The sequence below is a fragment of the Spermophilus citellus genome (genome assembly GCF_964194105.1).
Source record: "Spermophilus citellus genome assembly, chromosome: X".
Taxonomy (NCBI): Eukaryota; Metazoa; Chordata; class Mammalia; order Rodentia; family Sciuridae; genus Spermophilus; species Spermophilus citellus.
This window is the reverse complement of record NC_138190.1, coordinates 148,691,729-148,719,716: the sequence shown is the minus strand read 5'-3', so window position 1 is coordinate 148,719,716 and position 27,988 is coordinate 148,691,729. Positions and strand designations below refer to the sequence as shown.

The window sequence follows — 27,988 nt, the reverse complement described above, 5'->3', positions numbered from 1 at the left end:
TTTAAATTTTTGAGACAATTTGCTCAGGTACATTTTATCATGGGATTGCAATAGAAGGTGAAGTATACATCTAAGTTGCAGTGTAAGGAGCAATGACACTAATTATGTATAATGAGAAATAATCTGAAACATATTTATTTCTTCGTGGAATACACTGTAGTTAATTTATATGTGTTTCCCCCAAATAGTTTTATGCAAAAAGCCAGGTAGTAAGGAACAAAAATTAAAAACTTATTCACTCTTCATCCCCTCATGAAGTTCATATTTTAGTACTAGAAGACAGGAATAAACATATAATTAAATAATTATTAGTTTGTTGAAAGCATTGAGTGCTATAGAAGTGTATAATGAAGGGCATAATATTGTGTCAAAAGATCAGAACAAATATTTTCTTCAGAAAGTGATGGTTAAGAAATCTAAAGAATGAGTAAAGGAAGCTGTGTAAGCAAGGTTGATCTGATAGACCATTATGAGCAAGGTAGGATAAAACTTGATATGTTTAAGATATGAGAGTGGGCCAGTATACCAATAAATAAGAGGAAAAATAAAGCATATGAGATATGAGAGAGGTAGAAAAGTACCAGACAGTGTTAAGAAGTTTGATTTAGTAATCAGGAAGCTACAAAGAGCAATGGAGAGCAAGACAGTGACATAATCAAATATCTCTTTGCTATCTGTAGGAAAATTGAAGTGTGGGTAAAAAGGTTTTATCAGGAAACTAAGAAGCTGTTAGAGTGGTGAAGTCAGGCGTTTTAAATAGCTCTTTTGGTTTGTAAATCATGATTGTGGAGACATAAAAAAGATAATCAATTGGAAAGACTTTTAAGAAAATAGAGTTGACAGGACTTTTGGGCTTTTAATTCATTGTAAATTCAAGGTGAAGGAGAATGAGAAGATAGAAGTAATTCATAATCTATGGCTTGAGCAGTTATGTTGTTATGAGAGTTAAATATTATTTTTATGTGTGGAGCATAGCAGGAACTCAATAATTGGAATCTATTATGTTTGTATGGTAGTTGCTTCCAAATGTATTTCTTTAGAATATATATTTTACAATAAAAAGACCAAGTGAATCCACCTTTGTTTTATGATTGGAATTCTTGCCAGTGAAACTCATATTTACTCTGATAATGATAGGTATCACATTAAAGAAATATTATTCTGGTGTTCTGTTTTTCTGCAGTTTATACTTTCTGCCAGACAGACATATAAAGAGATCACACACTTCCAATTTCAACCAACATTTTCTATGTAGATGATATTCAAATCTTCATCACTCTGGAGGCTAGGCTGCATTGGTAATGAAATGAAGCAATATATGGGAAAATGAATAGTCTCCACTATAGAATAATGAAGGTGAAGCAGTGTAATCTCAGAGTTTTATATAATCATGGAAGTAAAGGAATTAAATAAAGAGAAGTTACAGGGGCGAAAAAAATAATTTTGGGAGGTAACAGAGTGTAATAGTACAGTTCATAGAGTAATGTCTTATACATAAGCAACATTAAATCAATATTTGCTAACTTTAAAGGAGATTGCACAATATTCATTTATTCATTCGACAATAATATATAATATAATCAGTAAGAAGTTTTGTGAGGGGAAAATGAAGTGTACAAGAGAATAGAATCTGGCCAAGTAGATATCAAGGAAAGAGTATGTAGGTCTTTATAGCCACAATAAGATGAATCTGGTTCTAAGTTAACTGAAAGATTGTTGGAAATTTTTATGAAAAATAATGACAAAATCTGGCCTTAATCTTTAGAACTTTCATTTTTTCTGTAGGGATTATATTTACAGGAAGGAGTCAAGAGTAGAATTGGGAAAATTCTGCAGTTTCCAGGAAGGAGATAATAGTAGATCAGACCAAGTAGCAGTACTGATGATAGTGGGAAGTTGTCAAATTCTGGATGTATTTTGAGGGTAGAGCTGACAGGATTTGTTGGCCAACTGATATTAGAAAAAGATATTAGTTGATAATACTTCCAAATAGTTGGCTTGAGTCATTGGAAGAATGGAATCCTTATTTATTGAGATGGGTGGAAACTGTGGGGTATAGAAATTGGTATTTCCCTTTTAGATAAGCTGTTTTATATTCTTATTAGTATTTTAAGTGGAGATTTTAAGTAAGCAATGTGGAATTCAGAGGAGAGATTTGGAATAAAGATATGAAGTTGGGAGTTGGGAGTATATAAATGGTGCTTAAATCCAAGAGACTAAATAAGATCACCAAAAGAGTGAATGCAGATACTGAAAAGGAGTAAGAACCAAAACCTTAGACATTTAGAATTCAGGGAAATGAGGAAGAATCATCAGAGTATTTGGAGGAGGAATGACCAATGAGGTAAGAAGAAAACCAGAAAAATTACAGTGTGCTGGAAGCCAAGTACAAAATGTGTTTCAATAAGGAAGGTATGTTGAACATGCATTAAACTTCATTTAACATTATCTTGGTCCACAGTTCAGGTCATTGCTGGAGCCACTACATGGAGGTATAGCTTGATGCATCTCATACTATTTTTTCTTGTCATGGGTTTTCTCTGCTACCACCATGTGAGACATATGCCTGCTCAGTAATTCTAGACCATGTACCAATTTCCAAGTACCAGTAAGTCAGCACCCTTTAGGATTACCCTTGATCAGTGGGAGATGAGATCTGATAAACATCTTCTCTATGTTTGGTAGAAAATTCTGGGTCACATGCCACATGGCTCCTTAGAGAATCTTCAGTGGAAATAATCTATAGTTGCTATAGTAGTAAACAATTCAATAACATACCCTTGGATTGATGTTCTCTCTTTTCCTGGTTTACTGTTTTCAGCCTTATTTTCCTGTTTCCTGAACTACCTCTTCCAAATAAGCTAACTACATGCAAATCCTTGTCTCAGGCTCTGCTGGGCTTTTTTTTTGGGGGGGGGTGGGCAGGGAGGTTGTTTTTCAAAATTTATTCTTTATATATATATATATATATATATATATATATATATATATATATATATACATGAGAGTAGAGTGTATTTTGACATATCATGCATACATGGAGTATAACTTATTCTAATTAGGATCCCATTCTTGTGGTTGTACATGATGTGGAGTTTCACTGTGATGTATTTATATATGAACATAGGGAAGTTATGTCCAATGCATTCTACTGTCTTTCCTACCCCCACTCCCCCTCCCTTCCCTTCATTCCTCTTTGTCTAATCCAATGAACTTTTATTCTTCACTCCCAGTTATTGTGTGTTAGCATCCACATATCAGAGAGAGCATTCAGCCTTTGGTTGTTTGGGACTGGTTTATTTCACTTAGCATGATAATCTCAAGTTCCACCCATTTACTGGCAAATGCCATAATTTCATTCTTCTTTATGGATGAGTAATATTACATTGTGTATATTCACCACATTTTATTTATCCATTTATCTGTTGAAGAGCATCTAGGTTGGTTCCATAACTTTGCAATTGTGAATTGAGCTGCTATAAAGCATTGGTGTAGATGCACTAGGCTTTTTTGGACAAATTACATTGAGATATGGGACATGCTCAACTGAGACAAATGCTGCTGATAAGTTGAGTAAGGTGAAGACTGAGAACTGACCATTGTATTTATCAAAGTAGAATCATTGGTAAAGTTGACAGGAGCTATTTTGGTGGAGAGGTGGTTCAAAAGCCTAGTTGGAGGGCGTTCAATGTAAAATGCTTCTTTTGTCTCCATGATATGTGGCAAGGTCATAGACTAGGAGTGGAGATATAAAGGATTTGGATGTTCTGGAGTTGTGATAAGAGAGAAGTATGAAAAAGTCATTGTGAAGAGTTTACTTGAAAATAACCTGAAGACAGGAAATAGAGTAGAAATGGCTGGTTGTACTAAGAGCATACTTGAAATTCATGTTTTTCTCCAGTCACATTCACCTGTTCAGATGAAAATGAAGAATAAGTGATTGTATTTAACTAAGGTTCAGATTTTTTGTGTATGGTGGTGGGGATTGAACCCATGGCCTTGTGCATGCAGAGCAAACACTCTACCAACTGAGTTATATCCCCAGCCCTGTAAGGTCCAGATTTTTTCAGACAAGTATACTAGAGGGAGAGAATTTCAAGGGTGGTGTTGTGATAGACGAAGGTACCCTGGATAATAAGAAAAATCAGACCTTGAGGAGGGTGATGAATGATAAAAGAATTGACAGTCAATTTTTGATGGTGGTTGAGGATAGCCAGAGAAGCCATCTAGATCTGTTTTACATATGATTTTTATCAAGGTTACTTACAAACATAATATTATAGATCATATGCTAGTTCTGCCAAGATAAGTTCTACTAAGTAGAAGGAGCACTATTAATAAATATTCTGGGATAAGACTATTAACTGAGATGGTCCTGAGTAAATTGGGATATATTTTGACCCTACTCAAATAGCCATTTTTATTCTAAAAAGTAGATTTCAGTAGATGAGATCACAGAATCTTTAGAGTCCTGGTTCCTCATGGACAAAAAAAAAAAAAAAAAAACAGAAAAACTAAGTAACTTGCCAAAGGTGTCCTAGAATAGGGTAGAGCCAGTTATAGTCCTCTGAATGAAACTCATCAAGGCTGACTTTTCCCAATCTCCTCCCATCTCACAGTGCCTTGCATGCTATCATGTATATCTTCTGATTATAAATTCAGTGTTGTTTCTGTGCTTCAGGTATTCTCTAGCCTCTTATTTATTCTCTTCTCAGTGTTAGTATCAATTCTGTTTACATGAAATCTTCTTGAATGAGATTTCAGTTTCTCCTACTATTAACAACTATGCCTAACACTACAATAAAATTTCACCCTTCTTTCATAAGTACAAAGTTAGTCTGATTTCTTATTATATCTACCTAGTATTTCATGCAGTTCATCACTAGGCTCTTGTTTTAATTATTATCAGGAAAAGTACAAGTATTTCTTTGGAAATATAACTATTAGCAAGGAGCTTTGGTGTCATATTTTCTAGGAAATCACAGATCCCTCAAATTTAGCCTTTAACAATTCTATTTCTTGAGCATAGGTCATTGCCTCTTAATTACCTGAAAGAATACTCCTGCCTGAGACACATCTGGATTATAAGTATCTACCACTATATTTGAAGCCTCTTGATTTTCACTAACTCCTTGTCTTTCTGTTTCCCCTTTAAAAAGGAGGCATTACAAGATGAAATGAGGATATATTGAATAAATAGTTTTTAAAAACTCACTTGTAATGTGACATAGAATTACCTACTTTAATCATGACCTTTGAAATTTATTAGCATGAATCAAGAAGGGAATAAAGGAGTGCTTTGTTAAATATTTTTTATATTTAAAAATAACTTTCAAATAAACACTTTAAAATCATTGGCAAAAATGAATGAATTAGGAATGTGTATTATATTTTTAAAATAAGGAAATTACAAGAAACCCATTTTATAAGTGCTACAGAATTCCATATTTATCAAACAACTAGCCAGATGTATGACTCCTAGGGGAATAAAAGTGGCCCTGTCTAGAAATCCCCAATATCCATTATAGATAGTACAGGAATGGATATGGATAATTTTTTCTGGGGCCCTGAAGTTTGGGAATTGTGTTCCTGTAGTCACAGATTATTCTGGGAGTACTAGATCCCTAAATAATCTACTTCTTCAGATCAGCAAAGGCAAAATCCCCTTCCCTCTTTTCTGGCTTTACTGCCCTTCTTTTTACCCTCTCCCAACCCATACTGGCCTCCTGAATGGGATCTATAAGCCCCATAGAAATCCTGGATTCAGTTGCACGCTTGGTTTCAGAAGAGAGAAAGGTGACTTTCATCTCGAGCAACTGGATGGTACCTTGGACTCTATACCCAGAATCGCCACTTAATTAATGAAGCCATGACTTCTGTTGAACAAGACAAGCTAGGTCAAGCCTTTGAAGATGCTATCGAAGTACTAAGGCATCATTCAATGGGACATCTTCAATACTCCCCAGATTACAAAAATTACCTGACTTTCATTAACCATTGTCCTCACATCAGAGGAAATTCCAGATGGTATGGAGTGTATCCTACAGAGGAACCAGTCTATAATTGGAGAACTATGATAAACAGTGCTGCAGACTTCTATCATGAAGGTAATATTCATCAACCTCTGCAGAATATAACTGGAAATCAGTTGGCAGAACCTGTTGTCTTCCAGCAAAAGGGAGTGAAAGGCAGAAAGAAGCTCAGGCTGTTTGAATACCTTCAAGAGTCCTTGTGCGATCCTGAGATGGCCTCTTGTATTCAGTGGGTAGATAAAACCAAAGGCATCTTTCAGTTTGTATCCAAAAACAAAGAAAAACTTGCTGAACTTTGGGGGAAAAAAAGGCAATCGGAAGACCATGACTTACCAGAAAATGGCCAGAGCCCTGAGGAATTATGGAAGAACTGGGGAAATCACCAAAATCCGAACAAAGCTCACCTACCAGTTCAGTGAGGCTATTCTCCAAAGACTCTCTCCACCTCATTTCTTGGGTAAAGAGATTTTCCACTCACAGCCTGTTCAACCTGATCAAGAATATCTCAGTTTAAATAACTGGAATGCCAATCACAACTATGCCTATGCCAATTACCATGAGCTAAATTACCTTGATTGCTAAATATTCTCTCTCATTTCCCCATTGCCTGGCATCAGAAAACCCTATAAGCTTCAGGATTTTTCTCTGAAAGCAGTTGGTCCTCCATACCCAGAGGTTCCACATCCATGGACTCAACCAACCACGGATGGAAAATATTTGAAAAAACGAATGTTTCTGTACTTTACATGTACGAGCTTATTTTGTTGTTATTTTCTCCCAAATGATGCGGTAAGAACTATTTAGATAACATTTGTTTTATATTGGTATTATAAGTAATCTAGAGATGATTTGAAGTATTTTTGGATGTTCTGTAATGCCAGATTCATGGGACCCCAATTGACCTCCAGGAGCCGAATCCGATGCAATCACACAAGAGTCTTTATTGCAAACTCCAGCCTGGACTCACAACCATTCCTGACGCAGGGGTCCCAGGGAGTGAATCCCGGTCCTTTTTTTTTTTTTTTTAAGAGAGAGAGAGAATTTTTTTTTAATATTTATTTTTTAGTTTTCGGTGGACACAACATCTTTATTTTATTTTTATGTGGTGCTGAGAGACAAACCCAGAGCCCCGAGCCTGCCAGGCAAGTGCATTATCGCTTGAGCCACATCCCCAGCCCCCTGGTCCTTTGTTTAGTGAGATTTTATAGGTTTTCGGGGGGGGGGGATACTCTATGTGTCACAACATCACACAGCAAATCATTCCATACCGCGGGAAAATCAAACAACAACTCTTAACATTGATTAGCACATTCACTGGCGGGAACAAGTTGGGTAGGGGTGATTCGTTAGTACAAGAGGGGGATTGCTTTGAACTGATTGGTTTGAACCACGAGGGGTGTGCGGGTTTTCCGTTCTAAACTACATGGTTTCCCAACACGTTATCAACCACCATAAACTACTGGGGGGTCATCTGGCATCCCCAGGTATTTTCCCTGTCTCATGCTGATTGGAGGTCATTAGGGGGCTGCTATGGGTCCTCATGTAGCCTGAGTCAGGGATACCTGGCGCCACAGATCTCTCCTGTTATTTACAGACAAACAACTCAGCACGGTGGGTATGTGCTTAGGAGTGCTCTGTGGGTTTTTCCAAGGACAAGGGTCAAGCCCCCTTCCTTAGGACAGGCCTTGAGGTAGAAGCTGGTTTCTCAAAAATGGAGTCACATTAGTTTCTCAGTTCCTTCCCCATTTTATGTAAAGGACTTTAGAGTCCATTTTGGTATCTGAGGGTCCTAGAACCAATCTCCCCAGAAGTTACAGAGAGAGAGAGAGAGAGAGAGAGAGAGAGAGAGAGAGAGAGAATTATTAACTTCAATTATCCAATTAACATTGCACTGAAAAAAAATTTAACTCCTTTTGCTATCTTTTATCAAATAGCATGTAGTCTATACTAACATAAGGAAATTTTGCCAACAAATAACTTTGTTTCAAATGATCAGTTCTGACTTGAAAGTGTCTTTGCTCTCAGCATAATCCATGTATCTACTTTATTCTAGATTATGTCAGTTGTATTCATTTGAGTTATAAATAAAACGTTTAAATTTAAACATTTAAATTTAAAATAAAACATATAAATTTAAACATTTTCCTAGTAATTAGAGAAATACAAATCAAAACTAAGATTCCATCTCACTCCAGTCAGAATGACAATTACGAAGAACAGAAGCAACATTAAATGTTGGTGAGGGTGTAGGGGAAAAGGTACACTCATACATTTTTGGTGGGACTGCAAATTGGTGCAAATATGGAAAGCAGTATGGAGATTCCTTAGAAAACTTGGGATGGAACCACCATTTGACCCAGCTATCCCACCGCTCATTTTATACAATAATTGTTGGGTGTGGTTAGGGAAGAATAGAGGTATTTTGTGTTATACAGGGGGAGTAAAGGGAGGGGAGGGAGTATGGGAATAGGCAGAATATTAGAATGAATGGACATTATGAGCCTATATGCATATGATTACATGACTGGTGTAATTCTACATCATGTAAAATAAGAAGAATGAGAAGTTATACTCCATTTATATATGATGTATCAAAATGCATTCTGACCTTATATACAAACAGTGATATGATAAATTGTGGTATATTAAAATTGTAATGCAAAAAAAAGGAGAGCTCATGTATAATGGCATAATTTGGTGTGAACATACTTTATATACAGAGTTATGAAAAATTTTGCTGTGAATGGATAATCATGAATGTAATGCATTCCACTATTGTCATGTATGTAAGAAAGAAAGAAATAAAAGAAATATAGGTAATAAAAAAACAAAAAAATGAAAAAAAAGAAATCCTGGATTCAACCCTAAACTGATAACAGTAATACAGATATCCCATTGCTTTTATATTTCTCTTGATCCATATCCCAGCAAAGGAAAGAAAAATATGATCTTGCCCTCAACTTAAAATTTTAATTGTCACTGAGACCAAATTCAGTTTAAAGACACATACAGCTGAAGCAGTAATTCAATCCTGATACATGTTATCAAGTAGACATGTCACTCAAATGATCATCTGTTCTAAATCATAATGAGTATAGGTAATAGTTGAGTACTGTACATTTCAATGTCACTGGAAGGATGGAGCTCTAATGTTTTCAGACAGAAAATATCATATTTGAATTTGTGGCTTGCTTTGATCATGTCAAATTGTGTTAAAAATCATTACTCAATAACTATGTACAACTACAACTTATCAATATATAATAAACCCTCTTAATATGTTAGAGACTCAGCTTCACATATGTGTTACCTATTAATTCCTTCAAGTATAATATTTCTTGCAATTGAAAAATAAAACATGCTTCTGCTTCAATGATTAAAAAAAAAAACTCTAGGCTTTATTATGTTCATTTTACAGACAAGGAAAGCAGAAATCCAGACAAAGCATGGGGTAGAGAAAGAAGCAGCATAGTATCAAGATAAGAACTCTGACCTAGGTGTCCACAGACCTAGATTCTTATACTCCTTAGTCACTAACATACCATTTGGTTATGAATAAGTCACTTCCTCTCTCTGGGCCTATCTGCATTTATAGAATGAGTTGATTGGGCTTTCTCAAATCTGTTTGTATATTATAATCACCTGGGAGCCTTAAAAAATACATTCCTCAGCTCCACATCCAAAGATTCTGATTTAATTGGTCTCAGGATACTGTGATTTCCATAACACCACACTGACTCAGAAGAAATCAATCTAGGGAAAACCACAGTTCCAGTCTGGTATTTCTTACTGAAGGAGAAAAACCTTGTCATTTAGTATAAGATTCAAGTACTATGAAGCATGTCCTGGAAGGGAGTTTGATAGGAGAGAGCTCAAGTTTCCATATCTCCCTCCCTCTCTCTCTCCCTCTTGTTTCCCCTTTCTCTCTCACATACACACACAATCATTCCAGCTGGAATGCTGTAGGAGTTTGAAAAATAAGAGTGCTGACATAAATGAAGGACAAAAAGAGTTCAAGGGTACCACTGAGTTAAGGAATTAGTAAAATATGTTTTAGATGAAAGAAGCAAACTGAGCTTTTTTTCACATGTTCTATTTTCTTAACCTTTTTTTTTTTTTTGGCCTGGATTCAAAGATAGTATTAATTCCTACTACTTCCATCAACCATCAATATGGTTGATGCATTAAGATGGACCTGGGGGCTTTTTCCTTGGAAGAAGCTTTCACCTCCATTGAAAGAGGACCATTTAAAAAATTCACAGTTAAATTATTTAAGCCAACTAAACTCTGGTATTAGAACAATGAATGTTCCTTTCCTTGGCTTCTTTTGTTTTAGTGTCATCAGAGTGGTAAGATTTTAAAGGAAAGAATTCAAAGATGAACCCAGTGGAAAAGGGCCAAGGAAATCATTCTATATATTTAAGCCTTAGGACATGGGTACAAAATGACTCTTAAGGGTTCACATACACTTCACCTCAACTTCATCACAGCAGGAAAACACAGGTGGCTTATGTTACAGCTCTATATTAATAAAGCTAGTGTATTTACCCGTGTGACCATGTATGTTTTTCTTCCTTAGTAACATGCAATAAAATGGATAGTCAGTTTTTAAAGTATTTGGGGGCTTCCAGATCCTTATCTTTTACCACCAGAGACATGACCATTTTCTGGTATACACAAAAGCATTTCCTGATTAGTTAAAGAATGATAACTTTTGGATTCTCTTCTTTTCCAGGAGACTAGCCAAAAAATACATCTAAAAGCAGACATATATAATTGCAATTATAATGTCAACAAGATCCCTAACAAAAAGCAGTGTCATTCCCAATATGCCCTCCCTTGTCTATCCTGGTATTTTAGAGAAATAAAGCATCCTGGTCTGTGAAAGCAACTGGTAATATTATGATAATGTTTAGGGTCAAGATAGGAATACAGGCCTAGATTAGGATATAGGGATCAAGGATTTCAATCTTATAAACTTTATCAAACCTTAGGTGACAAATTCAAAAGTTATACTAATAACCACCTGTGATACTAATGACCACATGTGATACAGTCTAAATCTTCAGAGAAGGTTGAGAATTTTGATTACATTCATAAATAAAAAAAGTCTAGTGAATTACTGCAAAATTTTTTATCTGAGCAACTAGAAATCTGGAGACAAAAAAGGCTATAACATTTCAAATTTGAAGTGGAAATGATCTGAAGCTTAATTTGACTGCATTATGTTTGACATCTCTACTACATATTGGAGTAGAGAAGTGAAATTGGCAGTTGAGTGCATAAGTGGGGAGTTCAAGGGAGTAGTCAAAGATGGAGAAATAATTTGGAGAGTTATCACATGATTGGTACTCAAATATCAGATGTCCAGGGACCAATCCATGGGATAAGAAAAGGTGAGAGATATAAGTGGATCCAGCAAAGCAACAGGGAAGGAGCAGTCGTCAGTGAAGTAAGAGGAAAATCAGCAGAATGTAGTACTCTGAAGTCAAAGTTATGAAAGTGCTTTTAGTAGGACAGAGTGAACAACACTGTCAAATATTCCCAATGTGTCGGATATGATGAGGACTTGGAAGCAACCATTGGGTTTACTAAAATGGATGTCATTGGAAAAGTTTTGCTATATCATTTTAGCAATAAGCAACCTATTCATTATTTCCTCACAAAATTTTCAGAATTCTCTCACACTTATCTTTTCCTGCATAAAAAAAAAACATGAATTAGGGCTGGGGATGTGGCTCAAGCTGTAGCACGCTCGCCTGGCATGCGTGCGGCCCAGGTTCGACCCTCAGCACCACATACCAACAAAGATGTTGTGTCCACCGAAAACTAAAATAATAAATATTAAAAAATTCTCTCTCTCTCTCTGTGTCTCTCTTTCTTTCTTTCTTTCTCTCTCTGAAAAAAACCATGAATTATATCAGTGGAATGCATTCAGTATTTATATGACCTTAACCACAAATATGAAAACAAATTGATGGCATATTTCTATCAACTAAATTCTTTGACTTTATGTAAGAATGGTCTATAGGACACAAGGAAGTATTTTGTATAAGAATAAAAGGAAGTATAACTCTCAGAATGTGTCTATGATGTCATAATTATTGGCTGAAATATTTTTAAAAGCCATTTGCTAAGGTTTGGATAAATGTCCCCAAAGGTCCATGCATTAAAGTCTTGGTTGCTAGGCTGTGGTACTATTGGACTCCTGGGAGATGGTGAAACCGTGTGTGTGTGTACTGCTGGGGATCAAACCTAGGGCCTTGTGAATGCTACATAAAAGCTTCACCATTGAGCTACATACCCAGCCCTGGAATCTTTAAGAGGTGGGGCCTATTGGGAAGAAGTTAGTCACTGGGGTAAGCCCATAAAAGGGATTTGGGGAGCATGGGCCTTTCCTCTCTTTGTTTTCTGGTCACCATGAAGAAAGTAACCTTCTCCTACTATGACACAGTGCCTTGCAATTGGCCCAAAAGCAATAAGCCAACTGACTATGGACTGAAACCTCTGAAACTGTAATCCAAAATATCTTTCCTCATTTTGAGTTTATCATCTCAGATATTTTGTTATAGTGATGGAAAGATGACTAACTTCCTGGTCAATCAATTGATTTCTTTATTTTAATGCTTCAAAATACTTGTTTAATTAATTTTTCCTGAATTTATTGACCAGCTTCCCCACTATTATGACAATTGAGCCTAAATGAACATATGTACACTCATGTGTATGTTATTTGAAGAGTTAATAAGATAAACTACCTTTCCTATGAAGAAGACAAATGAGACTTTGTGACTTCTTTAATTGAACTAGGGAATTCATTTTCATGTAGGAAAAACTCCTTCAAAGCAAGTCAGAGAACATTTCTATCACCACAAAATAACCCTATGGACTTTAAAGATGGTGGGTTGTCTCTAACTCACTTTAGAAGAATATGATTAAAGATGCAACAATCAGAGATGTAGTAGTTTCATATGCCCTCTCATAAGAGATTGGAGAAGTTGGCTTGGTATGAAACAGACTGTAGCCAATTCAGTGACATTCTACTTTGATGTTTGCTCTCCTTCCTTCCTTAATTCACTACTCTTTTCCTCACTCCTGCTTTGCACATAAGCTTTTGTGTCAAGCTCTATTTCCTAAGAAACCTAGTTAACACATCTGAAAATAAGGAACTCTGGAATAAAGCAGTAATTTCACTTTAAGAAGTTTGTAATGCCACCATCTTGGGAAGCAAAGCAACTAATATATGTCTGTAGCTGTTGCTTAATTCCTAACATAGGAACACATTTATTCCAACTCCTAGGCTGCAGGTAGAGTTAGGGAAAGGATTATTCACCATTTGAGGTTTGTTACTTCAGCATGGCTTCAGCTGTGTTCCAGATTTCTACACATGACTATGGAGCATAGACTTTGGAATCAGACAGCCTAGGCTCAAATCTTACCTCTACCACTTATGGTTGTTGCCTTAGGCAAGTCACTTAACCTCTCTGTGCTTCAATTTGTCATCAGAAAAGTAGTGAATGGAATAGTGCCTATGTGTAGAGTTATTGTGAGGATTGAATGCAATAATTTAGGTAATATGCTAAAAGTAGTGCTTAACACACAGTAAGCACTAAGTGTTCGGTATATTATGGCTATTGTGATGGGCTGGAACCAATGGAAAACACTTGGCTATTGCCATATGAAATGTATCCAGGGACCTATATGTGGAAAGCAGTAGGGTTTGGGGGTAACAGATGACTTAGTTGCAAAAAAATGCCAAGCAGGAAACACCTTCTAAATATTCCTGTTTATACAGTGCATGACACAAAGTAGAAAAATAATGAAAACAGAGACACTCTGCAGGATTTAGAGTTCTTTTGTATATATTTTAAATATACATGTGCAATACATTAAAATATATAGAGATGTGTGAATATATATTTACATATATATGTGTGTATATATATGTATATATATATGTGTATATATATATATATATATATATATATATATATATATATATATATGAAATCACAGAAGGGATACATATGCACACTCACTCATACGTCCATGCGCATACCCCAACAGGACCGATCTATATGTAATTCAGATGCAGTCCATATCAGGCCAACTTGGACACAAGTGAAAGCCCTGACTCAGCAGCAGATTGAAGACTGCAACTGCATTTGAGTAACCCTTCAGTTTCTTCCACCAAGTGTAAGGCCATTTAGAAATACACTGAGAAGGGCTTTTCTGGGTATATGGCAGAGCCCAGGGCCCCTCTGGCAGTGCACAATTTGCCTGAGTAAGGACTGCAGGGTTGGGATATCAAGGAGCTATCAAGAAGGGACTTGTGTTATTTTGGGCCCTGAAACTGATAAGCAAACATCCATAGAATAACTTTAGCTCCAGAACAATGCACTAGTGTCAGAAACATCTTAGATATCTGAGCTCTAAGCAAATTTCAGGCAGAAGCAGAAAGAAGTGTGTTGCTACTCATCTCCATCCAGCTTGACCCAGAGAACTGGGTACAGCTTTTAGGGGTAGATAAGTTTGAAGTACAATCAGGCAGACTTGTAAGACAAAAATGTTACTTAAAATCAAAAGAATCTAAAAAGCAAACAAAGGGGTTATAGATATTGGTTTAGATTTATAAATGTTTCAAGAAGCCTAATCTTATATATGGCACCATTTGCAGCAGTATCATTAACATTATTAATAATCATCATAACATATTCATATATACAAAAATAGAGCAAAGCAATTCTAGAAGAGGAGGTGTAAGTGAAGGTGTAGGACAGTGTGCAATCCAAATGTCATTATGCTTCAGAACAATTCTGAACTAATAAGGACTAAGTGGCACATATTTCTGTAGTATATGTCCAACAAAGGGACATGGATGTCCCCTCCTTTCCCGTGTATGACTATACACTTCTCACCTCTCCACCCTGCAAAACAAATCCATGCACACTTTAAAAGAGATGATATATAAAGTTAGAGTCTGGAAATCTTAAACGAAGTTGGAGCACCTTGATTTCAAGCAAGTGCCCTCAATCTCTGAATACCTTGATGAATTTTGGATTCACTTACAGAGGGAAACTAATTCTTGTGTCTTTTAGCAGTAGTCTTTAGGAGCCTGCCATCATCACTGCATCCTTTTCCCATTGAAAGGGGTTCACAGCACAGGCTCTCTGTAAGTCACTTCTCTGCATTATACATCTTTCATCTCAGTTTTTCAGTTGCTGAAATCTAGGTTCTCAGCTGCCACTGCAGACAAAGCCAGGAGCGAGCACAGTGTGTACAGCAAAGAGTAGATGCAATGGCAAAGATACAGCTTGGTTAGGGCTTCTTTAAGCTTTTTCTTTTCCACACTCGAGCTTCTACAAGGTGACAGAGCCAAAGGTGATGTCCACAGGGGGGAAGCCTCAACACTTGATAGTTAATTAACTACTCACCATGCACTGCAGAAAGACCACCATACTAACTTGGCATGGTTCCTGAAAAGTAATTGGAAGGGAATGGCTTTCTGTCATTGTTAATGGAGTCCTAGGAAAAAGTCACATGACTCATTTGTGGTGCAGGGGAGAAAATATTGAACTAGAAGTCAAAAGACCAGTATTCCAGTCCTAATTTGGCTATCAATTCAGTGTGTGGCCTTGGGCAAGTCCCTTCCTATTTCCAGGCCTCAGTTTTCCCATCTGTAAAATAAGGGCATTGAACTACATTAACAGTTAAGATTCCTTCCAGCTCTAAAGTTTTATGAATTTTTATGTCCATTATTAAGGCCTGAGCCATGCAGTCTCAGGGAAGTTAGCTTCTAAGAGAGAACATACCTCTGTAATATCCTTTGCTTTGTTCATTTAGCTATAAAGCACGTCTGCCTTTGGCACTTGGGTCAGACATACAAAGTTATGAGCATCCTGATTTACTATCCTACTCAGCATGCTAATGGTATCTGTCAGCACTATAAGTTGATTACTGGGAAAGGGAGAAAAACTCCAATTAATTAAATCTGGAAATGTAAGATAACCTAATATGCTCACAAACAGGTGAGTATGGTTGTGAGTGCACACACATTGGGATACAGACTATTGCTAGTGATCAGTTCATTACAGTAATCCATGTCCCTTAATAAAAATTAGTAAATAGTATAGCATAGCAAAGTTTGGCGTCTAAGGAAACACCTATGGAAAAACAGCACTTTTGGACATGTTAGAAAGAGAAAGGAGGAATAGGCAGAGACAGAGAGATGTAGATTAAATATGGTGAAAATTCAGGCAAAGAAAGGATTAGTTTGAAAGAGGGAAAAGGGGAGGAGAAAGGAGTAAAATAAAAGCAAAGAGGCTGAGAATGAAGGAGAAAGGAAAAGGGAAAAAAGAGGAGACAGGGAGATAGGACTAGAGAAAAGAAGGGCAGTAAATAGGGAGATGGGGTCATATTCCTGGAAGGTTGAACACTGTTCCACATGTACTTGTGAAAACCATCTTAGAAGAAAGCTTCCAAAGGCACTGTGGAAAGCAGAGTGACAATCAGAGCCTGCATCGAGAGGCATTACATTGGGGAGCCCCTAAACCTCCACGTTGCTGGCTCTGTCAGCCCTCAGTGGTCCAAACCTCATGCCTGTGAATCACCTGAATTTGCCATGACAGCCACAAGGGCTGAGTTGGCAGGGTGTAAAAAGGTTGAAGAGCAGTGAGACTGATACTGTGAAAAGAACAAGGCATCCTGCACCAGGATGTACTTTGCCATTCCCCTGATGCTGCAGGAACAAAAGAGGTGAAGCCCTAACTTTGGCTAGTTTATTACTCCTTCTCCTCTCCAAAGATGAGGCCTATGCTTTACTGATGGGGGATAGAAGGAGAAAGCTCTGGATCCATCTTGCAAGAAGGTCATACAGACTTTTCCTGGGCCTTGGGGAAAGGTGCACTACCAGAAGAGATTTTTCTGCACACAGTGTTGGTGTGCCTCTTACAGCGGCAGCCTGGTCTCCGAAGACTATCATAGCCCTGCTGGCACAGATGGAGGCATCCACGAGTAGGCAGGTAGCAGCACAGGCAGGGTAGGAAGAGGGAGATGAGGCTCATGGCTGCCCAGCGGACGAAGCAAGAGCTAGGCCCACAGGAGCAGGGTTCATCAGCGCAGTTGTCTTCATCATCAGTGGAGCAGTGGTAGAAGAGGCCCTTGACACAGCAGAGGCAAGTGCCATAATCGAGGAGGCTCTCAGCAGAGCAAAGGCAACGCTGGTTGCACAGCCAGCAGGAGGGGAGAGGGCGAGCAGCTGTGCAGGGGACACACTTGCAGCGCCCACACTCCTCGCAGATGAAGAGGTGCTCACTATGATGCCCTACAGATTGCTCAGCTCCTCCCTTCAGAGCACCATCCGCCTTTGGATAGGCCCCTGCTCCAGGCTGGGTTCGGATGATGGACTGGCCTGAAGGTGAGGGTGTAATGCTGGCCAAGAGCCTTTGATCAGAGGCAGTGGTGCTGTGGGACATCGAGCTGGCAATGCTAGATTGGCTCAGATGTTGAGGCAAGGGCTGCAATTGATGGCACTGGCTGAGACTGCGGGGTAGAGCAGTAGGCATGGTAGCCAGGGACCAATCAGATTTGTGCGTTTGCACAATAAGGGAAGGACTGGAGAGGGCCTGTTTACAGGGGGCTGGAGGCCGTTCCACATAATCATTGCTAGCATGAGTAGAGCGCAGCTGTTCAATAGGCAGAATTTGTTGGAAATCATCTATCACTGTGGCATCCATTTTGCCTTGATTTTTTGAGCTCTGAGTGGTTTGGGGTCAGAGTGGCACTTATGGTGATAAAGAGGAGCCCTTGTAGTTACATGGGCCTCAGGGTACATCAGAAAATCCTAGGAGAGAAGGAATAGAAACAGTAAATGAGAACACACAGGCATGTATTTCTGTAGGGAACCAACAAAGATCAGGCCTTATCACCAATACTATGTTCAATCACTTAATGATAGGCATGCTACATATACCTTTATTGTGTAATCAACAATGTCTACTTCTTTACAGACAATTCTAGTCATCCCATCCAGCCTATAAAGTGGTTTGGGAGCAAATATATCATTGATTGTTTTTGTATTTCATTATATGACTAGGTTCACAGGAGCAGCTAGCTCATTCAGGAGTTTGCTAACAGAAATATGAGCCCTGAGCATCAGAATTCTAATAATAATGGAACAAAACATTAAATGCAAAGTCTACTTCCTAAAGCAATTCTGAAGCAAAAGAAAAAGCATCCAAAATCTCCCATGGGAAGTTGCTTATATGTGTATGTATCCAATTAAAATTCTCCTTTTAGTGCATTTTATGACAAGTAGAAATAAACAGATGAGAAAGGACACTGCTTGATTTGATGAATATAGGCAAGCAAGCAAGATGCAATAATGGTAGAACTATGACAGAGACACAAGGGCAGGAATTATGCTGTCAGTAGAGTAATAGGAAAAACACCTTCTCATTACCTTGCAGACTGCTTTAACTTACTGAGGAGGCAATTCTTTTTAAATGGCACAGCAGATCCATAATGAAACATTTTCATATAGATGGGAATAACAAGGGGTGGGAGAACTGTAGAAGCAAGCCTTGAATGATTTCAAATATCACCTGTAGTTGTAACTATCACAACCTTGAGTTGACTCCATTTTGTTGGCATTTCCCAAGCATATTCTGCTTGGACTGCTTTTTTCTATCTTATACCAAAAACTGGATTTCTGAAAGATTATCAATGTTCTTACATAATGTTTAATACAAGCTGAATATCTAGAAAACATATGCTTATATCTTCATTGTATTACAAACAGTTATATAGTCATTCTCTTAAAGGATTTTTATCAAGCTTAGAACTAATAATGATAAGCATGAGGAGAGTATTGAACAAATAGGAGACAGGGACTGGGGATATAGCTCGAAAGTAAAGCACTTGCCTAGCATACATGAGATCCTGAGTTCCATTCCCACCACTGCGAAGAAGAAGAAGGAGAAGGAGAAGGACAAGGTCAAGGACAAGGACAAGGACAAGGAGAAAAGAAAAGAAAAAGGAGAGAGAGAGAGAGAAAAAAAAAGAGAAAGACTGCTATATAATACCACTTAGTTGACTGAACAGCCTAAAAGAAATAAACAAGGATACCTAAACACCAATCCAAGAAGACAACATGGAAACATCAGGACCTAAGAAACACTAGCATGAATAAAGTATATATTTGAAATCCATCAGATTTCAGGCTTCCTCAAAATAGATCGATTACTCATACCACTATATGGGATGGAGAGTTTGGATGAGTAATAGATATGAACAAGAGAGAGAGGATTGTGTCTACTTAGGTTTCTGTAAGCAAGCAAACATGACAATGAAATGGGCCTAAAGCTCAGGAACAAGAAAAATAATGGTGTGGTTTATAAAGGAGTCAGTTGCTAATAATGACCAGACTTAGGTGACTTTCGAGGCTATATCCTCATGCAAACCTGATTAACTGGATTTTCATGTATTAATTTTTTGAAAAGACAATTCAAATTGGTTAAAAATAGCTTTTTGGCCCATCACATCAAAGAACTAGTCTCACAAAAATTTTACTTAGAGCTAGTTGCTTTGGTGTTAAATAAACACAATACAAAAGAATGCAGATAAACACTATGGAAACTCTAAGACTCAAATGTCTATGTTGCCTTTGTCAAATCACTTGTTTTCTTTGGGCCCCTGCTTCATAATATATGTAATCATAGGGGTAAACTAGCTGATCTCCTAGGATCTTACCCCATCATGGTCTGTATTTCTATAGTGAAGCAATTTGATAAAATAATTCCTTTCATTCATACCTTCTACATCTTCAAGTCCTTGAGGGTATGTTGGACAATGTGTCCTTGTATATTTGGGCAATTACAAAGCAAAAATATATGTCCCCCTGATTTACATACACTCAGAGACCCCTGCAGCCTCCTACCCCTACCTTTGATATATCTTTATAGATTCATTGACTTAGCATTGGAAAGGAATAGAACATTTTCATTTGGACAACCAAATAAACAAGGACACACTTTTCAGTATATATATATATATATATATATATATATATATATATATATATTTACATATACTTGTAGGGTATATGTGGACATAGGAGCATAAGACTATAACTCTTTTGGAAAACTGTAAGAAATGGATTTAAGTCCCATTCATCAGCTAAAGAATGTGTGGCATCCTTCAAGTCCTTTACACTAAAAGTTCAGTAACATACATGCTGAATGCAGTTTAGACTCATTGATTTATCAAAGGAAGCTAGATTGGACACATATTGGAAATTTCTTTTTTTTTAATTTTTTTTATTGGTTGTTCACAACATTACAAAGCTCTTGACATATCATATTTCATACATTAGATTGAAGTGGGTTATGAACCCCCAATTTTACCCCAAATACATATTGGAAATTTCAAGAAGCAAAGATTCAAAGGAAGGTATATAAGGTCTCAAAATTACAGGAGATATTGTGATATTCCAAAGATGGGATTTCAGGGATGTCACTAGGGACATGTCCAGAAGGTTGAAAGCTAAGCTTGGAAGAATCTAGGTCATAATACAAATGACTCAGAATCAATAATGAGAACCATGTTCAAAGGGGATTCTGTCTGAGGAACAGAAGGGTAGATAGTGTTCAGGTTAAAATGGTATCCTAGAATATGGATATTAGACTTCTGCAAGACTACAGAGTTAAGAGGATTGGTTTGATTATTAAAGAAAGTTGTGGGCATCAGTCTGGGATGATGAGGTACTGTCTTGCTTTCAGGTAAGGGGACTGACAGATTAGATTTATTAGAATGGACTCTGAGATCCAGTGCAAAAGATCTGCAATACAGTGTGCAGTAGGGCCTGGTAAAAAGAGGATGTTGAGTAGGATTTTTTTAAAAAGGATTGGATGTCAATAAATTCTTTGCAATTCTAGATCTGCTGAATCTGATCTGACTAACAGGAATGAACTGAATTAGATACATACTATAGCCAAAGGTAAGATGGAAAAATATTGAGAAATGAATGGCAAGAGACTGCTGCAGCACACAGACTAGATGAAAAACTACGACTGCATGCATGTTTATGATTCAGAAATTCACTCATTAAAGAGCCATTCATTGTAAGCAGCAACAGTTAAGAAACTGACTGTGCTGTTAGTCAATTCCATATTATATTAAATCAGAGAGAGAATTACATATCCCATATTACTAAATAGGAGTCAAAGTGATTACAAGTTTTGGCTGCAGATTGATGGGATCTAGTGATTTTTGTCACGTACTACCTCTGCAGTAATGAATGATGCATTGTAAACCCACTCCCATCTCAGTCTCTCTGGCCAGGTGCTCATAGCTTTCTCAACAGTTCTTCCTGTAGCCCTGAAATTTGCTATGTTCAACCTAAATAGTGATTTCTTTTCTTATACCCATTTAGGGACTAGAAAGCTAAATCCATTCAAGAAATGCTAATCTTTGTTAATGGAAATAAAAAGTATTTTCTCCATGGAACCTAACGTCTGCCATGTTGAAACTAAAGTTGAAAACTTTCCTATTTAAAGCTCTTCTATATTAACACCTTAAGCCAGTTCTGATTTCTATGATAAATCCTTTCTGATACAATATGACTCAATGTTCATTTCAACGAAGAGGGAGGAAGAGAAAAAGGAGGGCCTGGCTCCTGTTTTCTCCCACTCTTGTGGGTTCAATGCTGCTTTTTACCTTACTGAATAACGGCTCTGGGGTGTGTTGCTTTTTTTTTTTTTCTGTACTCTGCTGTTTTATACACTCGTTCTCAGAATAACTGAAAGCAAACATAGGGAAAATTTCTGCTATGGCTTTATATGTTTTCCTAGTTATGCTGTTCCAAAGTCTGCTCTCTAAAAATCTCTCTCTGTGCAAAAGCATTTGCATCTCTATCAAAGCACATCCCCCTTACAAATACCAAGTTGTATATAGTTTACATTACTAACCTCTCTGCCACTGACTGGGCCTCCCTCCTACCGCATACATCTTGCTGGAATTGCCAGGTTCTCACCATATTTAACTCTTAACTTGTCACTTTGCTACCCTAGTCCTATTCATTAATTTAATAGTTTCATTAAGACTTATAGCAGTTTATTTCAAACCAGGGAGTCTTGAAGTTTTAATACCTTGCATTATTAAAGCCGTTTTAGTGATGAATGATACAGGGAAAATTGTTATGTCAAATGAATTCACATTCTTCTAATCCTGAGGAAAATGATAAACTAGTTATTCATTTAAGAAGCTGGAATCTTCTCTTTAAGCCTCAAATCATTTTATAAGACACAAGAAACTTAAGTTCTAGTCCTAATGCTATCTTTACTTTACTATGTGACTGTAGGCAAGTGACCTCTGTTCCAGGCCTCAGTTTCGTCAAGATGAAGGGATATGAAAGAAATGTTTTCCTTTCTTGTTCCAGTGCTCTGAATTTTGTGCTGGGTTTGTTGGATGCATATCTCACTCTGAAAGGTCTTTCATGATGCTTTCTTTAGATTCTTTACTTCCTCACTATTCAACTCCTCAACTCTGAATAAACACCTCCAAATCCAAGTCACTCAGATCATTATCTAGACTGTTTCATAGCAAAAGAGACCTAACATAAAGAAACAAAATATACTATTACAATAAAGTCTTAGTATATGCTTGTTTAGAGTCCAAGAGAATAAGTGGGATACTTCATTATGGATAAACTGCCAACCTTTGCCTTATTTGTATTTATGTATGTAACTGCCTTGTTAGGAATATGATTTAACACCTGGTATATCCAAATTAATGTAATAGCACATTATGTTACAGTGATGTTTTAATACACCCAGAAAAGCAACAACAGTTTGCACTTCAAAATAGATTTTCAGTTTAAGAGTTCAAGGTGTGTTTTCTGTTCATTCAACTTGCTTTGCTGCATTAGAGTTAGTGATAATTATAATTAGATGTGTGGAAGAGAGTGGATGCTGTAAACCATTGCCTTGGGTCCTATTAAATGTCTATTGGCTAACTAGACATGCTCACAGGTTCTCACTTTGAACAAAATTTTCATATGTCACACAGAGACACGTGCACACATACACAGGCATAGATCCAGAGATTTCTAAAGCATTTCTGTTGACTCAATGTAAGTGGGGTGTTATGCCGTGTCAGCTTGCGCCATTTCTACCCAGGGCAAGGTGATGTGATGAAATCTGAACGATGCACAGCTCAGACTTGTGAGCCAATAGCAGACTAGCCCCACGCTGACAGGATGCCTGCTGGGCAGCCAGACTGGCCTCAGCAAGGGCTCTTCCTACAACCTCAGCTTGGGTGGTTAGGCTGTGCTATAAGGGGCTTAGGTAAGCACCAAAATGCATTTAAAGGTGAACAGGCTGGATATTAAATTGACATTTGGCTAAAAATGGGATCATTTTGAAGTCTTGTTTTGATTTATAAATTTCCAATACAGATAATTTTCTATAAAAGCTGATTCATTTAAATTTCATTTAAAAGGTTTTCATTTTATTTTACCCACGCGCTTGCGCGCGCGCACACCACACACACGCGCGCGCGCGTGCGCGCGCACACACACACTCCACAGACACACAGACACACACACACACACACACACACACAGTACAGGATGGCTGGAATGAATGGCAATCTGTGCATTGCATAGAAAGAATTATGAAGTCTTTAAGAGCTAATCTCTGTATCTTACCTTGAGAAAAGGGTTTATCCATGCTGAGAAAAGCAGAATAACTAATGCTCCATTTGGCTCAAAGGACCTCCTCTCCTGAGTCTTTAGGTTTCTCCACCTCTCTTCGGAAAGTCTGAATGAAAACTCCTTTACTGGCAGTAAAGCCAGAAACAGAGATAGTTCTGTCTTGGTCTTTCCGACACAGCAGAAAAAACAGAGAAAGGAAAAAAATTAAAATTAAAACGGAGTTAGGAGTGAGACTCAGACCTGTAGTGGCAGATACTTTGTAGAGATTTTACATGCAGATCTAAATCTCGATGCACGTATTCCCCAAAGAAAGCTCAGCAGGGTAAGTTGTTCACCTCCTCCTCCTCTTTCTCCTCCTCCTCTTCTTTCTCCTCCTCCTTCTCCTTTTTCTCCTCCTCCCCCTCCTCCTCCGCCTCTTTCTCCTCCCCCTTCTCCTCCTCCTCCTGTTTCTTTACCCCCTCCTCCTCCAGTATTTTCCTTCCCCTCCTCTTCCCCTCCCCCTTCCCTCCTCCCCTTCCTTCTTCTTTACCTCCTCCCCCCACTTCTCTTTTGCCCCCGCCTCCACCTCCGCCTTGTTCCTCTCCAATCTGTCAGATGAACTGAAGCAGCAGAAACTGCAGTTGTAGGCATAGGATATCTCAACAGAGCAATAGACACCGCTAGCATGTGATTATTTATATAGTTCATGGTGTGTTGGTATATAATCTGCAGGGGGAGGGGTGGGGGATGAAGTAGCACTGTGCTCAGCTCAGCTAGCAGACTGTTTTGTGAATGTAGATGATTTCTGGAGGTCTTGTGAATGGGTTGTAGAGGAGGATGGGAAGGGATTTATTGCTCCTTGTTATAATTTCTCTCCCCCCCCCCTGTGTCGTTTGCTTTCCCGGAGCTGTAGCTCTTAATGCTTGGCTAAGTGGCGTCATCCAGTTGAAATTGAATCGACCCATTAAAACTCCCCATAGGAATCTCTGTATCCGGTCCCTGGGTAATGACTGAAACAAAATTTAAAGGAGAGTGGGGGTGGGGTGGAGAGTAGCAATTTTAAGGAGGCCTTATTTAAATATCTCTGCCAATCACAGCCCTACCAAGCCACTCAGCCCTTGCTGAGTGATTGCAAGCTTCAATCAGATAAAGAAAAGGAGCTTCTCCTTTGTTTAAGGGTTTCTCCCACCTCTTTTCCTCATTCATTCCCACTTTTTCAGCCCTAATGATTATCCATCCATCATTCACTGGGAAACCATTACCCAGCCTTTAGTATGTAATACATTCGACAACAAATATTTATCGAGTGCCTTCCTTTGTGCTAGGTGTTGTGGGTCCCTGCCTTCATGGAGCCTCCTTGAGACTGCCAGGGTTCTGAAGATAAAGCAGCCTTAACTTACTCTTAGAGCTAAGGACAAAGCTTTCTGTAAATTACACTCAGTCCACTATTTAATTCAATTTGGAGGGGTCCTCCTTCTGGGCATCCAGACAGAAGTACTTGGATAAAAGCAATTCTCATATTTAAAATAAATGAGGTTTGATTTCAAATCCTGTTCGATGGGCACATGGCAGAAGCTTGGCCATCAACATTCTTAGGATGCTTTAGTTACCCCATCTATAAAATTGAGATGGTAAATGATGACAGTTCACAGTAAAACAAACTTGTGAGGGAAGAAACTGAGATTCTTAATCTTACTCTAACTCCTTGTGTGACCTTTGCAGTTTACTTGTCCTCTAGAGACTCAATTTCTACATTAACATGAGAGGATCTGATTAGGTAATTGCTTAGGTCTCTTCTAGCCTTGACATTCTATTATTTACACCCTCTCAGGGGTGTTAAAAAGGACAAAAAAGCATAAGGTTTTAAAAATATGTTTTTGCATGGATCTGCATGTGCTCTATGTTCAAGATATCCCAAACTGTTCTGTTATGTATGTGTGTGTTGTGTGATGTGTGTGTGTTTTCTAAGGAAATCCAGGTCTATTTTCCCAATAAGAATTCCCAGTCAAGAAATTTTGCTATTTAAATTATTCTCTTATGTGGGCTCAAACATCTTTCTTATACTTGAGTTTATAGAGATTATGAAAACCATTAAAGCTGAATTGTTGGTTCATCTGCATAAGAGAACAGATTACTGATGTATTTGTTCTCCCACTTATTCAATAAATATTTATGGCACATCAATTATGTGCCATAAATATTAGTTATGTACTACTAACTATATTAGTTAGTAGTTAGTAGTTATGTACTACTAACTATATTCAGGTCAAACAGATCAGGGTTCATATTTTTGCTCTTTAATTTATGAGCTCTCTGACTTCGAGCAATTCAGTTCACCTCTCTGAGCCTATAGATTGAAAATAGTTCTTGCATTTAGAAGTTTTATCATGGTGCCTACTATATAGCAAATACCTAGTGAATAGTAATGATGAATGTTAGGAAATCATTCTTGCTCTAATGTAGTCCATGATGACTTCAGTTTGAACTTCTTTCATTTTTAACAATTACAGCTTTAAATATGAACAGATTGGGTTGCCTAATTCTTTTCCCTCCTTTATTCTGTGAGCCTACATTAAGATAACAAATTATTCAATCTTATCACCTCTTAGGATGATACACATGACAAAAAAATAATTATATTGATGGTCATTCATTCATTCAACAATGCCTACTATGAGATAGTATCTAAGTGCTGGTAATTCAACACCTAAATTTCCTGCTCTCCAGGAGTTGACATTTAATTTGGTAGGAAGACCAAATTTATTCTATGTCAGATATTGTTCTAAGAATTCTATATATTTTAACTTATTTAATTCTGATAACAATCCTATGAGGTGTATTTATAAACTGCAGTGGTTTTACAAGTGAGAAACAAAAACCCAAAGAGATTAAGTAACTTGTCCAAGGTTACATACCTGGTGATTTGCAGATTTGGAATTTATCCTAGTCCAACTCACTCCAGAGCATGTATTCTTAACCATTACACCACAGTATCCAAACAATTGGAGAACCCCTTCAAGGATTTTTTTCCTATAACGCTCCAAACTATTTGTTATCTGCTATGGTTGGAAGATTTGTCTCTCTCAAATTCCTATGTTGAAAACCAAGCACCAACATGATGGTATTAGGAATAGGGCCTTTGAGGTGATTAAATCATGAGGGTGGAACCCTTATACAAGAGGCTTCAGAGACTGCCTTACCCCTTCCACCATGTAAGGACTCAGCAAGAAGGTACCATCTATGAATCAGAAAACAACCTCACCAGAAACTACCAATGCCTTCATCTTCATCCCAACCTCCAGAACTGTTATAATAATGATAATGATAAATTATAATAATTATAATAAATCTATACAGAATACATAATTATAACAAAAAACTCTGTTATTTATAGATTACTTAGTCTAAGATCTAAGGTTACCTAGTTAATTAAGCTTAAACAATGACAAAATCCCTGAACAGTTCATATTGTTGTACACTCCTTTGTCTTTGAATATCTGATCAGTCTTCCCGAAACACATCGCTAACTTATATCCTTTAGGCCTAGGTGTAGAATCACTCACTATAGGAAAAATCTGTACAAAAATCTCTTTCTCTAAAAGACCAGTTTAGGTAAATGTCTTCTTCTCTGTTCTCCAGTGGCCTCCTTGTACTTAACACTATCATAAACTTATCATTTTTTATTATAACCATCTATCTTCTATTCTAGACAGTGATTTCTGTGAGAGAAGATAAAAATATTTATCATATTTGTCTTTGCCACTTTATCTCTAGGGCCTGGCACTTGGTTATTGAATGGAAAGCTAACTGACTCTTGGAAATATACATGGATATCTTTATTTGTACTTTTACCTGTTGTGTTTCAAAAACACTATTTGTAGTTTCATAATTTTTGATAGGTTATCAGAATAGTACAATTATATACAGAAATTTGATATTGAGACATTATTAAATTCACTATATATTAACCTGACATCTTGTTTTACAAATTCATTAGATTTGCTTAACACTGCATTTCAAGACATTTATTTTCTTGTCTCCTTAGTTAATGGTGTACTTTTCAGAAAACACGTTTTTACAAATTCATTGAGTTGTTCAAGATCATACAGCTAATTATTGATAGTATGGGGCCTAGAAGCAAACACAGATCCCCTGTCTCCCAATCCAGTCACTTCTTTGTTTCTATAGGATACCTTGCTGGCATTAATTCAGTTCCAATTGAATTTGCTGATATTGTCTCAGCATAGGTCAATCCATATAGTTCTGT

The 27,988-nt window shown here is 37.4% G+C and overlaps 2 protein-coding genes across 5 annotated transcripts in view; one reads left to right on the top strand and one right to left on the bottom strand.

The window, feature by feature from the left end:
• Window positions 1-5,869: 5,869 nt before the first annotated feature.
• LOC308639662 (transcription factor Spi-C-like) lies at window positions 5,870-6,614 on the top strand (the record flags this gene model as incomplete). The annotated part of the gene is given in 2 exon segments (XM_081277933.1): window positions 5,870-6,336; window positions 6,338-6,614. Coding segments are annotated over 2 exon segments (744 nt in total).
• Window positions 6,615-8,268: 1,654 nt separating this feature from the next.
• SPRY3 (sprouty RTK signaling antagonist 3) overlaps window positions 8,269-27,988 on the bottom strand; it is a 144,682-nt gene continuing 124,962 nt past the window's right edge. For 3 of the 4 annotated variants that reach the window (XM_081278423.1, XM_081278422.1, XM_081278421.1), the window contains 2 exons: window positions 23,737-23,907; window positions 8,269-17,874 (listed from right to left, as the gene is read on the bottom strand). In XM_081278423.1, coding sequence (XP_081134549.1) covers window positions 16,901-17,767 — 867 coding nt within the window. In that variant the 5' untranslated portion in view covers window positions 17,768-17,874; window positions 23,737-23,907 and the 3' untranslated portion in view covers window positions 8,269-16,900. Of the gene's footprint in view, window positions 17,875-23,736; window positions 23,908-24,077; window positions 24,093-27,988 lie in introns of those variants that run through there. The other variant, XM_081278424.1, reaches the window with a different exon arrangement.